General features: G+C 42.1%; 1 protein-coding gene across 1 annotated transcript in view; it reads left to right on the top strand.

The window, feature by feature from the left end:
* The window catches only part of LOC109391754 (leucine-rich repeat-containing protein 49), a gene marked incomplete at its 5' end in the record, with an annotated part of 29,068 nt that extends 22,232 nt beyond the window's left edge, over window positions 1-6,836 (top strand). The window contains one exon of the mRNA XM_019659576.1: window positions 6,139-6,836. Within this exon, the coding sequence (XP_019515121.1) occupies window positions 6,139-6,342 (204 nt within the window). The remainder of the gene's footprint in view (window positions 1-6,138) is intronic.
* Between the last annotated feature and the right edge of the window lie 9,108 nt (window positions 6,837-15,944).

The following is a 15,944-nucleotide window of genomic DNA, read 5'->3' as shown; positions in this document are numbered from 1 at the left end:
AAATGCTTTTTCTGCATCTATTGATATGACCATATGATTTTTCTTTTTCTTTTTGTTGATGTGGTGTATCACATTAATTGATTTGCAGATGTTGAACCAACCTTGTGTACTAGGGATAAAACCCACTTGGTCATGATGTATGATCTTCTTAATATATTGCTGAATTCTGTTTGCTAAGATTTTGTTGAGGATTTTTGCATTTATGTTCATCAGAGACATCGGCCTGTAGTTTTCCCTTTTTGTACTGTCTTTGTCTGGTTTTGGAATCAGGGTGATCGTGGCTTCATAGAAAGAGATTGAGAGACTTCCCCGCTTCTGGATTTTTTGGAATCGTTTGAGAAGAATAGGTGATAATTCTTTTTTGAATGTTTGGTAAAATTCACTTGTGAAGCCATCTGGTCCACGGCTTTTGTTTGTTGGGAGCTTGTTGATTACTGTTTCGATTTCCTTGGTAGTAATCAGCCTATTCAGGTTTTCTGTTTCTTTTTGAGTTAGTTTTGGATGTATGCCTCTAGGAAATTATCTATTTCTTCCATTGTCAAATTTTTTGGCATATAATTGCTCATAGTAATGTCTTAAGATTTTTTGTATTTCTGTGGAGTCTGTTGTTACTTCACCTCTTTCATTCCTGATTTTACTAATTTGAGTCCTCTCTTTTTTCTGATGAGTCTAGCTAGAGGCTTGTCAATTTTGTTTATCTTCTCAAAAAACCAGCTCTTGCTTTCGTTGATCTTTTGTATTGTCTTTCTGGTCTCTTTTTTGTTTATTTCTGCTCTGGTCTTCATTATCTCCTTCCTTGTACTCCCTTTGGGCTTATTTTGCTATTCTTTTTCCAGTTCCCTGAGGTGTAAGGATAATCTGTTGATTTGAGATTTTTCTTCTTTAGGTAGGCCTGCACTGCTGTGAACTTTCCCCTTAGGACTGCTTTCACTGCATCCCATAGATTTTGAGTTGTTGTGTTTTCATTGTCGTTTGTTTTGAGATAGCTTTCGATTTCCTCCTTGATCTCATTTTTGACCCACTCGCTATTTAGTAGCATGTTATTTAGCCTCCATGCATTCGTGAGCCTTCTGGATTTCTTTTTGTAATTGATTTCTAGTTTAATAGCATTGTGGTCGGAGAAGATGCTTGATATGACTTCAATCTTCTTAAATTTATTGAGACTTGTTTTATGGCCTAACATGTGGTTTATCTTGGAAAAATGTTCCATGTGCACCTGAGAAGAATGTATATTCTGTAGCTTTGGTGTGAAATGCTTTAAAACTATCTATTAAATCCAGCTGGTCTAAAGTGTCATTTAAGACCACTGTTTCCGTGTTGATTTTCTGTCTGGAGGATCTGTCTATTGGTGACAGCAGGGCATTGAAGTCCCTTACTATGATAGTGTTACTATTGATCTCTGTCTTTATGTTTGTCAATATCTGTTTTATATATTTAGGGGCTCCTGTGTTAGGTGCATAGATGTTTACTAGGGTTATGTATTCTTGTTGAATCGATCCTTTTATTATTATGAAGTGCCCTTCTTTGTCCTTTATTATGTTCTTCAATTTAAAGTCCATTTTATCTAATATAAGTATCACTACTTCAGCTTTTTTCTCAGTTCCATTTATTTGCATGAAATATTTTACTCCATCCTTTTACTTTCAACCTGTATGTGTCTTTTGGTCTGAGGTGAGTCTCTTGTATACAGCATATGCAAGGGTCTTGCTTACTTATCCACTCAGCCACCCTATGTCTTTTGATGGGAGCATTCAGTTAATTTACATTTAATGTGATTACTGATAGGTGTGTAGTTATTGCCATTTTGTTATTTGTGTTCCTGGTCTTTATTAGTTAGGTTGTTTTTCTCTTTCCTCTGCTTAAAGAAGCCCTTTTAACATTTCCTGCAATGCTGACATGGTGGTAATGAATTCCTTTAGCTTATTCTTTTCTGGGAAGCTATTCATCTCTCCTTCAATTTTAAATGATAACCTTGCAGGATAAAGCAATCTAGGTTGTAGGCCTTTGTTTTTCATCACTTTGAAGACCTCCTGCCACTCCCTTCTGGCCTGCAGAGTTTCTGTAGAAAAGTCAGCTGTTAGTCTTATAGGAGTTCCTTTGTATGTAACCTGCTGCCTTTCTCTTGCTGCTTTTAGGATTCTGTCTTTGTCTTTAACCTTTGCCATTTTAACTATGATGTGTCTTGGTGTGGACCTGTTTGGGTTCAGCTTGTTTGGAACTCTCTATACTTCCTGTACTTGTATGTCAATTTCCTTTGCCAGTTTAGGGAAGTTTTTAGACATTATTACTTCAAATATGTTTTCGATCCCTTGCTCCCTCTCTTCTCCTTCTGGTATTCCTATGATGCGCATGTTGTTGCGTTTGATGTTGTCGCCCAGCTCTCTTAAACTATTTTCAATATTTTTTATTCTTTTTTCTTTTTGTTGTTCCACTTGGAAGATCTGTGCTATCTTGTCTTCTAAGTCGCTAATTCGATCCTCTGCTTCATCCAATCTGCTAGTAATTCCATCAAGGTTGTTATTTAATTCAGTAATTGTATTCTTTAATTCTAGCTGGTTGTCTTTTATGATTTCTCTATCCTTCTTTATATTCTCATTAATTTCCTTGAACATTCTAATAATCAGTGTTCTGAACTCTGTCTCTGATAGGTTGTTTACCTTTATTTCCTCTAGTTCCACAGATTCAGGAGGTTTCTTCTGTTCTTTTATTTTGGATGTGTTTCTTTATGTCCCTATTTTGGCTTACTCTTTGTGCTTGCTTCAATGTAATTGGTAGATCCCCTAGGTCTCTCAGTCTCTTCTGGGTGGACTTATGTGGTATGTGTCCTTTATATTTGAATTACTCAGTCTCCCTTTTCTCCTGTGTGTGTGTACCAGAGGTGTTCCTTGTGTTGTGTGTCTTCTGTTGAAGTCGAGTTTTGATTGTTTTTGGTTTGTCAGTAGGTGGGATTGACTCCCAAGCTGACTAGCTGTGAGAATTAGCTGTGTCCACAGTTTATGAGCTACTGTGTGAGGGTTGACCCCTCCGATAAGGCTTGGCCCCTATGGGCTCTTGTGCCTGTAGCAATTTCCCTTTGGGTGTGACTTTTGTAGGTCAGACGCCATATTGCTCTGGTTTTATCTAAAGTTGGTCTCTGGGTGTGATGATTCTTGTGCCTCTTTGGCTGGGCCCCACAGCAGAGCGGGTTTTAGAGCAAAACAGATCAACAAACACAACTACAACAGCCACCAAAGGTAACCAGATACTCTCAGATATACAAAACAACCATCACCCTACACTCAACATATAGAGAAATATCAAGCATACAAAAGGAGAAAACAAACCAACAGAAACAAAACAACAAAAATGAAAAAAACAAGGAAAAAATAGCAAAATAAAATGTAATAAACTAAAAAATAGAATAAGCGTGAGAAACAAAATAGCAAGACCCAAAAAACAACAACAGAAAAACTTGCAGAAAAAGTGGAAAGAAGGAGGAAAAGTAGAGTAGTGACAGGAAAGCAGAAATGAAGGGAGATAGGATAGAAAAGAAGAAGGAAAGAAAGAGAGGAAAAAGAAGAAAAAAAATATATATATATATCTACACCCCCATATATATGGACATATTAGCCACATATATGAACCTTATATATGCCTAGAAAAAAACTAAAAATAATGAAATAGAAAAAAACAAAAACAACCAACACAAACAACCAATGAAACCCCCCCCCAGAACATCCAAAAGAACCCAAGTAACAATAACAATATAACACACCAAAACAACCAAAAACGAAAACAAACAAAAAAACAAAAAAAGAGGAGAAAAAACAAGAAACAACCAGTGCCAGTCTTGATTGAAATCCGCCAAGCTCTCCCCAGGTTTTCCTCTGCTATACACAAACTCCTCTGTGTCTTGTGGGGGCAGAGCCCGCCGCCTGGCGCCTAGAGTGACCCTGGTAATGCAGGTCTATTTTAGATGAGTGGGGTTATGTGGTGTGATTGGTAGTTTTTACAAAGTCAATGCTGTTCCTGCTCCCTCCTGCCCAGAGGCACTCTGAGTTCTGCGCAGCCAGAGGGCTGGATGTGCGTCTTCGGGCACTCTTTCCACTGGGGGCTGTTGGGGCGGGGGGTTGGAGATTTCAGAGCTGCTAGAAGCCACCTTCCAGGGAGGCCTGCTTGTGACTCAGCAGCTGAAGTTGCTCTGCTTCCCAAGCCGCCCAGGAGAGGTGGGGTTGGGGGCGGTGTGTTTAGGCTCACACTCCTGCAGCCTCTTCTCATGCGGAGTTTCTCAACCCCCTGGGAGTAGGAGTGTCTCTGTAGTCTAACCCTACTCCTCTCTTCAGGGGTCAGCCTAAGGCTCTGGCAAAGCGGGGGTCAAGGTTTCTGAGGGAGGGTGGGGGTGGGCTCTTATCTATGCAGTTTTGTATTTTTGTTTTTTTTTCTGTCCAAGAGAAAAGAGGGGAAAAAAACAAACCCCACCATTTTGAGCTCAGACGCTCCAGCAGAGGTCCTGCTGTGCTCCAGGAGCCCACCCTGGTTCTGCAGCTCATGTCTCCACAGCTGCTGAGTACGGGCTGAGTCTCCACACTTCTCGTTTCCCTCTTCTGCTCAACCAGTTTGAGGTTTCTGCCTCAGAGTCCGCACCCTGGGGCTCCTGTCACTCTCCCATCAGGATGGTCAGCCCAGAGGCTGAGCTTGCTCTGATGCTGCAAACACCTCTGCTGTGTCCTGAAATCCTACAGCTCCGCAGCCGCGGGCGCAGATGGACTGTGCCTCTGCTTGCACGTATCCTCTCTCCATTCCCCCACTTGCCCGTCCTGAGGTTTCTGTGTTAGCGCAGGCCGGAGGTTCAGGGAGCAAGCCATGGGAATTACCTCCGATCTGCTCTCTGAGGCCCCGAGTCTCAAACACCATGGGTGCAGGCTGTGCCTCCACGTGTCTCGCCTCACTCTTCCACCAGTCACCCGGTCTGCCCACCTTTAAGTGGTCTGCCCACCTGTAAGTACTCGGTGAGGAAGACCCTTCGCTGCTCAGCGTGCTCGGTAGAGGTTTGTTTGCTGCACTCCAGCTGTTCAAATTGCAGTGATTTCCAGGGAGCCCTCCTCACCACCGCCATTTTTGCTCCTTCCTCGTGTTGATATTTTAAATGTCACCCTTTAATTCATCTTGAAAATATTTTTGTGTTTTGAGTCAACTCAAATCAAACTGGAGGTTTCAGTGGATCCTTTCCAAGTAGTTAAACCTACTGTCTCATTGACATTTATTATTTCTTTTCTTATTCATTGATGTGAATTGATTCCCTTGTAATTCTGATTATCTGATGTATTCTACTGATTTTTCCATATATATTATGACATTTTCTATCACATGCCTTTATACTCTCCAAAAGCATCAATTCAGAAATAATGTTGAGTTCTTACATTAAACAAAATGGCTTTGTTTCAGTTTCTTGGATGAAACTGGGACCCAGTGCCGAGTGTTCTTTGGTCCAAAACTTCTGGTGCTGTGTTTCGAACCCAGGTTTTTCAAGTGCAGACTGCCAGACCCAGAAGCTGAGTGAGAACACTTTCTGTTGAAGGCCAACTTCTGGGTCCCAGGCTTGTATTTACTTCTATTTCCTCTCCCTCTTTATACACTTTCCCCCAACTTTGTCCAAATTGTCTAGGCCACGTAAGTCAATGTGATTTACCACTAGCTGCTTTCCGAAAATACAGAGTGAATTCAGAGGATGGGCATTTAAAGGATGTATATGGCTATTAACTGACATAATACCAATTAGATTGTCAGTATCAATACTCTGATACATTTACCACCAGAAGCCATGAATCTGTGCATTCAGCTGACATGTGAGCTAGTGTACCTGAACTGAGAAAGGAGAATGTATCCCAAGGAGAAACAGTCGTTATGACCCAGTGATTCTGATAAAGAAGCACATTGTCTCACAAGTTGTCTAGCAGAGGCAGGAGTGGACGGGGAAGTAGGGGCTCCCTGGTGATGTCCTTACTCAAGCAGAGCTGTGTGCAGACTGTCTGGGAAAGTACTGCTGCTCTGAGAGGCAGGGGCCACAATAGATTATTTCAAGTTTCCCTGGTTCAGCTCATTGTTGCTTTGGCTTTTGGATTAATTATAATGCAATGCAAATTTTTCTCTTTTTTACAGGATATAAAGGAAAAAAAGAAATTCTGCCAGATGTATATAGAGGACCTTGTGAAGGAAGCCACAGAAATCAACAAGAAAAATGAAGCTCTGCAGAAGCTTTGGCCGCAGATGTTCATTGAGCTTGTCAGGGATGCAGTCATAGAGATCCGCAGTAAAAACTCCTACATGAAGCTTTGCCTACAGCAGATAACTGACCAAAAATAGAAATGGCTTGTAGTTGATTTTATAATCACACTTTTATGTTCTTGAAGGTTGAAAATAATGTGTAAGTTAAACATGTTAAAACAATAGCACTCTCCTACAAACTAGAAAGACTAGCATCAAGCCGTTATTGCCTACTGTTCTCGTAGTTAAAGGTTAGAAGGAAAGGAGGAAAGTTAGAGAGAGGGAGGGTTAATTTCCATGTATGATGACCAAAAAACCTTTGGGAGCTAAGCAGTTTTTAGAGACAGCTTGGGCCTTGAACTCACACTGCATCTTGGGGTCTTGCTTGAAATGGTGCCCCCTGCTATAGTCCAAAGCACGCGGTGTTTGCTCATGGGTCAGCATGAGCTGCTTTCACCTTTCAGGCTGATAATTTCCAGTTATTTGCCTCTTTATTTTATGTCATGATTTCAAAGCCAAAAATATGTTCTTTTTATAAGTTTATTATTAAACTTATTAATAAATTAGTAAAAAAAAGTGTGTTTGCCTCCTTATTTTAGTCAGAATTGTCATTTTATTGTATGTTCCTCTTAGTTTCTTTAGAAGCAAGTAGAGTAGGAGCCCTTTTCTTCACTTATATAGGAAAAGATCCTAATCTTCTAGGGACGCACCTCAGGGCACCACAGGAGATACGAAGGTCACTATAGGCAGAAAATGTGAAAACGAGTCAGAACTGGGGCGGGAAGATCCTTCACGAATGTAAAATGCAGTTACAAATCAGTCAATCGTCTCCCTGAAAGGTGTTTCATTCTATAGTTAGCTATTCTGGGACTCTTTTTTTCAGGGAGGTGAGTGTAACTGTACTTCAGAAGTATTTAAGAGATTCATGGGTGAAAACTTTAATTTTTTAAAAAGATTTTTATTAAAATATAGCTAACATACAATATTATAGTAGTTACAGGTGTCACAATAGTTATTCATTTATATACCTAAAGATGTGATCACCATGATGAGCCCATCAGCCATCTGACACTGTACCATGTTATCACAATATTATGGGCTATATTCCCCATGCTGTACATCACATCCCCGTGACTTGTTTTATACCTGGAAATTTGGACCTCTTATTCACCTTCATATTGCCCCCCTTTTAAATTTTTCAGTTACAGTTGACACTCAATGGTATATTAATTTCAGGTGTACAGCATAGTGGTTAGACATTTGTATAATTTAAGAAGTGATTCCCCCTGATTAGTATCCACCTGGTACTATACATAGTTATTACCATATTATTGACTAAATTCTCTGTACTTTACATCCCTATGACTATTTTGTATCCATTTTGTATTCCTTAATTCCTTCACCTTGTTCACCCTGCCCCCAACCCCCTCCCTTCTATCACAACAAATCTGGTACCCATCTGACACCATACATAGTTATTTCAATATTATTGACTATATTCCTTATGCTATACCCTACATCCCCATAACTACTTTGTAACAACCAATTTGTACTTCTTAACCCCTTCCCCTTTTACACTCACCCCCAGCCCCCCTCCCATTTGTCAACCATCAAAATGCTCTCTCTATCTACGAGTTTTTTTCTGTTTGTTAATTTTGTTCTTAGATTCCACATATAAGCAAAATCACATTGCATGTGTCTTTCTCTGTCTGACATACTCTACCCAGCACAACACACTCCAGGTCCATCCATGCCACTGCAGATGGCAAGAACCCATTTCGTTCCATGGCTGAGCTATTGTATATATGTACCACCTCCTCTTTATCCATTCGTACACTGATGGACACCCAGCCCAAGCGGCCTGCACATCTTGGCCATTGTAAACAATGATATAATGAACATATGGATGCACATGTCCCCTCGAAGTAGCATTTTGGGTTTCTTTAGATAAATACCCTGAAGTGGGATTATCAGATCCTTCATTGTCTCTTCTTACAGTCTTTGTTTTGAAGTCTATTTTGCCTGGTATAAGTATCGCTATCCCAGCTTTTTTTTTTTTTCCATTTTCATGAAATATCTTTTTCCACTTCTACTTTCTGTCTGTGTCTTTCAATCTGAAGTGAGTCTCTTGTGGGCAGCATATGTAAGGGTTTTGTTTTCTTAGCCATTCAGCCACCCTATCTTTTGATTGGAGCATTTAATCCATTTACATTGAAAGTGTTGATAGATATGTAGCTATTGCCATTTTATTGTTCATAATTTTGATCTTTTTTTTTCCATTTTAAAGAAGTCTCTCTAACATTCCTTGCAATGCTATTTTCGTGAGAATGAACTCCTTTAGCTTTTTATTGTCTGGGAAGCTCTTTATCTATCCTTGGATTCAAAATGATAGCCTTGCTGGGTAATCATGGTTGTAGGTCCTGGCTTTTCATCACATTGAATATTTTGTGCCAGTCCCTTCTGGCCTGCAAAGTTTCTGTTGAGAAATCAATTGACAGTCTTATGGGAGCTCCCTTGTAAGTTGCTAGTTGCCTTTCTTTTGCTGCTTTTAGGATTCTCTCTTTGTCTTTGCCATTTTAATTATAATGTGCCTAGCTATGGGCCTGTTTGGGACCCTCTGGGATTCCTGGACTTGTATGTCTATTTCCTTTGCCAGGTTAGGAAAGTTTTCAGTTATTATTTCTTCAAATAGGTTCTCAATCCCTTGTTTTCTCTCGTCTGGTATCCCTATGATATGAGTGTTATGCTTGATGTTATCCTGGAGGTCTTTTAAGCTATCCTAAATTTTTTGGATTCTTTTTTCTTTTTGCTATTCCAATTGGGTGTTTTCTCATACCTTGTCTTCCAAATCTCTGATTCAGTCCTCTGCTTTATCTAGTGTGCTTGTGATTCCTTCTAGTGCATTCTTCATTTCAGTTACTGTATTTTTCATTTCTGACTGGTTGTCATGTATGGTTTGTATGTCTTTTTTTATGATTGCTATGTCTTTGTTGAAGTTCTCTCTAAGTTCCTTGAGCATCCTTAAAATCATTGTTTTGGACTCAGTCTCTGGTACGTGCCTTGCCTCCATTTCATTTAGTTCTTTTTCTGGATTTTTCTCCTGTTCTTTCATTTGTGATACATTTCTTTGTGTCCTAATTTTGGCTGTCTCTCTATGTTTGTTTTTATGTGTGAGGTAGATCTTCTATGTCTCCCATTCTTGTCCAGGTAGCCTTTTGTAGTAGGTGTCCTGTGGGGCCCAGAGGCACGTCTCCCTGGTCACCTGCTCTGGGTGCTCCAGGTGTGTCCTGTGTGTGGGTTGTGCATGCCGTCCTGTTATAGTTGAGTATTGATTGCTATTGGCACATCAGTGGGTGGGATTGACCCTTATAGTGACTGGCTGTGGGGTTTGGCCATGTCCACAGCTTATGGGCTGCCATGCAGGGGGCTTACCACACTGAGTGGGATTTGCCCCTGCGGGCTCTGGTGCCTGTTGATACCACCCTTTGTGTGTGCCACTTGTGGGGCTAGTTGGGAGTATTCTGCTGTGGTCTGAAGCCAACCTCCAAGTATGTTGGTTCTGGGGCCTCTTAAGAGAGGCTCTGGTGCAGACCCAGGTCAGCCACTGCCTGTGACTGTTTGGGAACAACCTGGCAGGAGATACAAAGCAATCCGTGGTTGTTTGCTGCCTGTGCTAAACCTGGAGGTGCGTGGGAGAGGCCACGCTACATAATGAAGACATCTCCCACCAGTACTGGGCCTGGGGTAGCTCTGCAAAAAGCGAGGACATCCCAAGGCCTGCTGCTACCTGCCAGCGCCTTTAAGGTTCATCTTCCGATAAAGCCTCATGGGATATGGAGTTAGGTAAGGTGAGGTCTCAGGGAGTCACTAGAGTGGGAAGAGTTTTGGTGACCAGGTTAATGTAAACTCTGGTTTGGTGCCAGTGTTGAGCCTGGAACAACTCAGCAAAATTCTTAGAGCACACCAAGGCCAGTCACTGTCCACTGGGGGCCTGCTGGACTTCAATAGTTTTCCAAGAAAGAGTGCAACGCATGTGGGGCTCGCTGCTCTCGGAGAAAGTGCCTCTGGCATTGGGGGAGTTGGGTGGGGTGGAATCAAATGAGTCAGCAGAGTGGCGCAGCGGCGTTCACCAGGCCAATCAGATTCAAATTTGGCTGTGTTGGGGGCAGGCTTAACACAGGAAAGATGGTGCCTGCCTGCCAGCTACACGGAGGAGGAACTCACACAGCAAAAATGCCAAGTGTCCTCCCGTCCTCTCCCTGAATCCACACATCTCATTCTGCTCCCCCGTATGTCTCTGACATCCCCTGAATCACTGTCTCTGCACCGGAGCTGAAGGTGAGTGCCTGCGAGTGAGTAAGTCTGTGCATGGGTCATTTAGGAGGATGACTGGGTTTCCCACAGCCTTCTGTCCCACCTGAATGGTCGGAATCCCCACTATTTTTCACAGTCAGATGTTGTGGGGGCTCCTCTTCCTGGCACCAGTACTCCAGGCTGCAGAGCCTGGTGTTGGGGTCCAGAGTCCTTCACTCCTTTTGGGGGAACCTCCACAGCCAAGATATCCCTTCTGATTCTCAACAGCCATAGGGAGGTTTGGGACTCGTCCCACGTCTCTGCCCTCCCTACCAGTTTCTACATGGCTGCTTCTTTATATTTTTAGTCACAGGACTTCTTGTTAGGCTAGACTTCAGATGGTTCTCCAGGCTTATTGTTCTTTAATTTAGTTGTAATTTTAATGTGTTCATGGAAGGACACAAGCATGGTATTTATCTACTCCACCACCTTGGATCTCTTAACTTTTCTAATTCCATTGGAAGATGAAACAGGTAAACAGGATGTAAGCAGGGATTGGTCCTATTTCATGCTAATCAGGAGCGTGTTTGGAGCTCATTACCATAGCTAGAGATGACACAACTGCAGAAAAACAGTCTCACACGTCAGTAAATAGGACTTCTCCAATTTGCTCAGATTTCACCTAGTAGCTGCCATTGGCAGCAAGACAGTCAGAATGTGGGACAAGAAGAATGAAATAGAACAACAAAGTCATACAGGAATGCTTGGAAGGAAGCTAGGTAAGCTGCGTTTACAGTTCTAAGAAAGGCCCTATATCCTTAAGAGCTCTTGGTTACCCTCCCTCAAAAGTGGAGTCTCAAGTTTTGGAGTTTTATGTTATGTTTCAGAACATGGCCTTTTTTTAAAAAAATATTTTATTATTGGAGAATTTCGGGAGGAGAACAGACAAGTTGCTGTCCTTTTGTTCTTCAGTCTGGTTGTGGAGGACAGCGCTTCACTGGCCCATGTTGGTATTATCATTGTGCTCTTCCCGGGTGAGACAGATTGGTCACCACCCATTCGACCCCGCTCACGGCAGCTCCTGAAAGTTCATGCCCACTGCCGGCCAGCCTCACTGCAGCCTACACTGTGGCCAGCGGCTCATGGCGGCCCAGCTCCAGGTCAAGCTGTTGTTCACCATCTCAGCTGTAGAGGGCGCAGTGTCACTGGCTCTCATGTGGGATCCGAACTGGGGCCCTGCTGCTCAGAGCTGGAGTCCCAGGCCAACTCTTAACCATCGCACCACTCAGCCAGCCCAGAACATGGTCTTTTAAGTCACACTGTCCTGGTTTTGCATCTTGGCACTTAAGCTACCAATATGAACGTGTTTCCTCATGCTAGTACATACCTCATAAGATTGTTGTGAGATACAAGTGAAATAATGCATTTAAAGCATTTATTATAATGTCTGGCACACACCCAATAAATGGGGCTATTCTTCCACATACAAGTTGAACCACAGAACTGATGCCCCAGGATGGGAAGAGTGATTAGCATTTCTTGATAATCCTTCAGTATCTAAATTAAAATGTGAACCATCTCTCATCTGGCCAGTAAAGGGTGATCTCTCCTGGGGCTTATATCATTTGGTATAGAAATGAGATTCTACCTAGAAGCTAATGTTGAGAGGAGAAACAAGAATATCTTGTCTGCAGGCTGCTAGTAAATACGAAAAGCAAGAACCTGTGACTCCTCAGGAGTGTGGGGACCTGCTGCTCACTCTAAGCTTTGCAGGTGATCAGCCTGACTGTTCAAAAAACAATCTAACTTCCTGAGTGCTGCCTCTCCCTCCATAATCCTCCCATCCCTGATGCTGAAGGGACTTGACCCTCACATTTATACACATTCTTGGCCCTCTCTCCCCTGTGGTTCTGGGAATTTAAGGAACCCTAAGTCAGCACTCGATGGCTTGGCAGCAGGCCTGCAGGCACCGCTTGCCCTACCCAGGCCCTCCGCTGCAGGCCTAGTGATAGGGTGTCCGTCTTGCTCCTGAAATTAAACCTCCTTCTGCCCCAGCTCTAGCTGCTCGGTCTCGCATCCTTTTGTACCCGAGCTCCTTCTTGTCTGCCTCCTCTCTTTCACGCTGATTTGTCTCTACTTCTCGAATCCTTATTTTGCCTGGTTCCAAACTTCCGGTGTCTGTGTGCTCCTCTCTAGCAATTCTCCCCTTCAGCTCAGCTTCCTCCCAACCCATTTGCTTGCTGGAGTTTTCAGGTGGGGAGCATCTCCAGATGAAAGGACACAGAACGGGGCTCTTCTGGGCCTGGAATCAAGCGAGGCTCCTAGGTTGTTAGTGATGATCCCTGGACCACTTGCCCTCTCTGTTTGGGCTTTTCCTGTCTCTTCAGGAAGGGGGAAGAAATGCACATCCCACTGTTTGAGACTGTCCAGTCTCATATGTGCTGAAGGATTGACTGCTTTTTCCCAAAAGGAATCTCAAGCAGAAATGTCCCGTATTCCCAATCTGATGAAGTTCTCTCCCACACGTCCTAGTGCTGCGAGATCTGGGGAAGGCTGCTGAGCGTACTGTTGGATCTGAGGCTAGTTAACTGTGTTCCTGAGTCTGCGGGTGGTGCTGGTATCACACCCCCACTTCCTGAGCTTGACGCCACTAAAGGCCTTGCCTGTGAGACAATGAAGCCTTACCCTGCTCTTGACCTATACCTGACTGGGGCACAAAATACACCGTGACTTCTGTTCTCCTCCACTGAGTAATAATAACAATAACAACTAAGGTTTACTGATTGGTGTCTAGCACTATTCTAAGCTTTTCACATGCATTATCTCATTTACTCCCCTGACACTGTGATATACATATGATAGGCATCCCCATATGAACATTAGAAAACTGAGGCATAGAGAAGTTAAAAACCTCACCCAAGGGTATTTCAGCCAATAAATAGTAGATAGGACCTGAATTCATAATCACCACTAGCCTTAAGGACCTGCTGTGTGGCTAAAATAAATGAAAGAATGAAAAGGAAAGGAAGGGAAAGGGAGGAGAGAGGAAGGAATGGGAGGGGAGGGGAGGGGAGGAGAGAGGAGGGGAGGGGAGGGGGGGGAAGAAAGGACAAAAGAACATTGGAAAGAAGAACCTGGCTAGTTAGCAAGGCAAAATGAAAAATAGAATGCAGAGAGTCTGCTCAGGAAAATATTAAGTTTAAATTCTGAAGAACAAAGGTTAGTTTTCTTAACCTGCTTTTATGGGTCAGCTGGAGATGGAATGGTTACTGTTGCCAAGAAGTTCAGAGCCAACTTTGAAACTTGATCACAGCAACTGTGGTTAACCAGTATTGATGAAATATTTGTTATCTTTGATCCTGATTTCTACTTATGTTTATGTTTTCCTGGCCCATGTGTGTGTCTTTTCTTGCAAGCTACCTTGAATCCTTTGTGGAAAGAGGATAAGGATAAATAAATGAGTTCAAGTATACCCAAAGCTCCAAGGAACAAATGACTCCTGTATTTCTTGGGCAGTGGGACAGTTTCAGTTTCTCTTCAGCAGACAATGAAACTACTTATTAATTCCTTACACCAGGCTCTCTAAGCTTGAGTTGTCAGGGAGTTGACTTCTCTTTGTTTATCTTGAAATATTTCAACATGGAAAAATGCACGTAGAATAGTATCTCAAATAAATACCCTGTATGCACCACCAAGCATAACAGATATTAATATTTTTCCACATTTGCTTCAGATTTTAAAAATAAAACATAAATAGAGATGGAGCCCTTGTGCACCTCTCTCCCTCCCTAGAGGTAACCACTATCCTGAATTCGATACTTATTATTCATTTACATTTTCATTCCATTCCTATTTATGCATACATGCATAGGGAATTTATTGAATTGAGTTTTTATATTTTCAAGTTTTATATAAATGGTATCATGCAATATATATTTTTCTGCATCATTTTTTTTTCACTCAATATTCTGTTTCTGAGTAACTCTACTTGGAATCATAATTTATGGGAGTAACTCTGCTTTTTATTTTTACTGCTGTTTGATATTCTGTTGTATGGGTGATGCCCAATTTACTATACATTATCCTGTAACTGTAAAAAGTTACAGTCAATACTGCTTTGAATATGCAGTTGTTTTCATGTAAGTTTTGGGAGGCACACCATTAACGGGGGGGAATTGCTGGGTCACATGCACATGTTCAACTGTATTAAATATTGTCAACATATATCAGTTTATACTCCCACAAGCAGAGAATACAAGTTACAGTTGATCCACATACTCACTGACAATTCAATTTTCATCTTGGCAGTTGGATGTGTTAATATCAAGTGTGTATGTTTGTGTTGTGTCTGTGTGTGTACTTGAGTATGTGGCTTTTGTGCAGAGATTGTTCAAGGGCTTTCTTTAAAGATGAAATTTAGGGCTGGCCGATTGGCGCATTGGTTAAGAGCTGGCTTGGGATGCCAGAGGGCCCCCGTTCGGATCCCACATATGAGAGGCAGTGACACTTCCCTCTACAGCTAAGATGCTGAACAACAGCTCAACCTGGAGCTGGGCTGCTGTGAGTCGCTGGCGACAGCGTAGGCTGCAACCCCTGCTGCAGTGGGTTGCCATAGGCTACCGTGTGTAGCCAGCAGCCAGCGTGAGCAGCCAGCAGCTGCCGTGAGCGGCCAGCAGCTGCCGTGAGCGGCCATCCAGAAGCTGGCGACTGATTTGCCTCACCTGGGAAGAGCGCAATGATGGTGCCAACTTGGGTCAGTGAAGCAACGTCCTCCACAACTAGACTGAAGAACAAAAATGACAGCAACTTCTCTGTTCCCCTTCGCTCAATTCCCCAGCACTGTTCCCATCCCCCAATTCCCCAATAAAAATCTAAAAAAAAAGAAATTTATATACAGTGAAATTCACTTAAGTGTATAATATGATTAATTTTGAAAATATAATCAACATCCCAATTAAGACATAAAACATTTTAATCACTTCATAAATGGTCTTCTGGTCAGTTCTAGCTCCTCCCCTATGAGCAACTATTTTTCGAATTTCTTTCACCATTGATTAATTTTGTCTCTTCTAGCACTTCCTATAGATGGAAAAATACAATATGTATTCTTTTGTATTGGGCTTCTTTTACCCAATATAATGTTTTTGAGAATCACCCATCTTGTTTCATGTATTAGTAACTGATTATTTTTTATTGCATAAGATGAATACACCACAATTTGTTTATCTATTCCAGTGGGTTGTTTCTAATTTGGGGCTATTATGAATAGAGACATTTTTATACAAGTCTTTTTTGTACAATGGAACTGCTGAATCATAGAACAGTTTTAAGTATATAAGGAGCTGCCATGCATTTTGTCAAAGTGTTTGTTTAATTTTGCACTCCCTCCAGCAATGTATAGAGAATTC

This window comes from Hipposideros armiger, unplaced genomic scaffold, assembly GCF_001890085.2.
Source record: "Hipposideros armiger isolate ML-2016 unplaced genomic scaffold, ASM189008v1 scaffold_302, whole genome shotgun sequence".
Classification (NCBI taxonomy): Eukaryota; Metazoa; Chordata; class Mammalia; order Chiroptera; family Hipposideridae; genus Hipposideros; species Hipposideros armiger.
The sequence above is the reverse complement of the archived record's forward strand: the minus strand, read 5'-3'. Positions and strand labels throughout refer to the sequence as shown.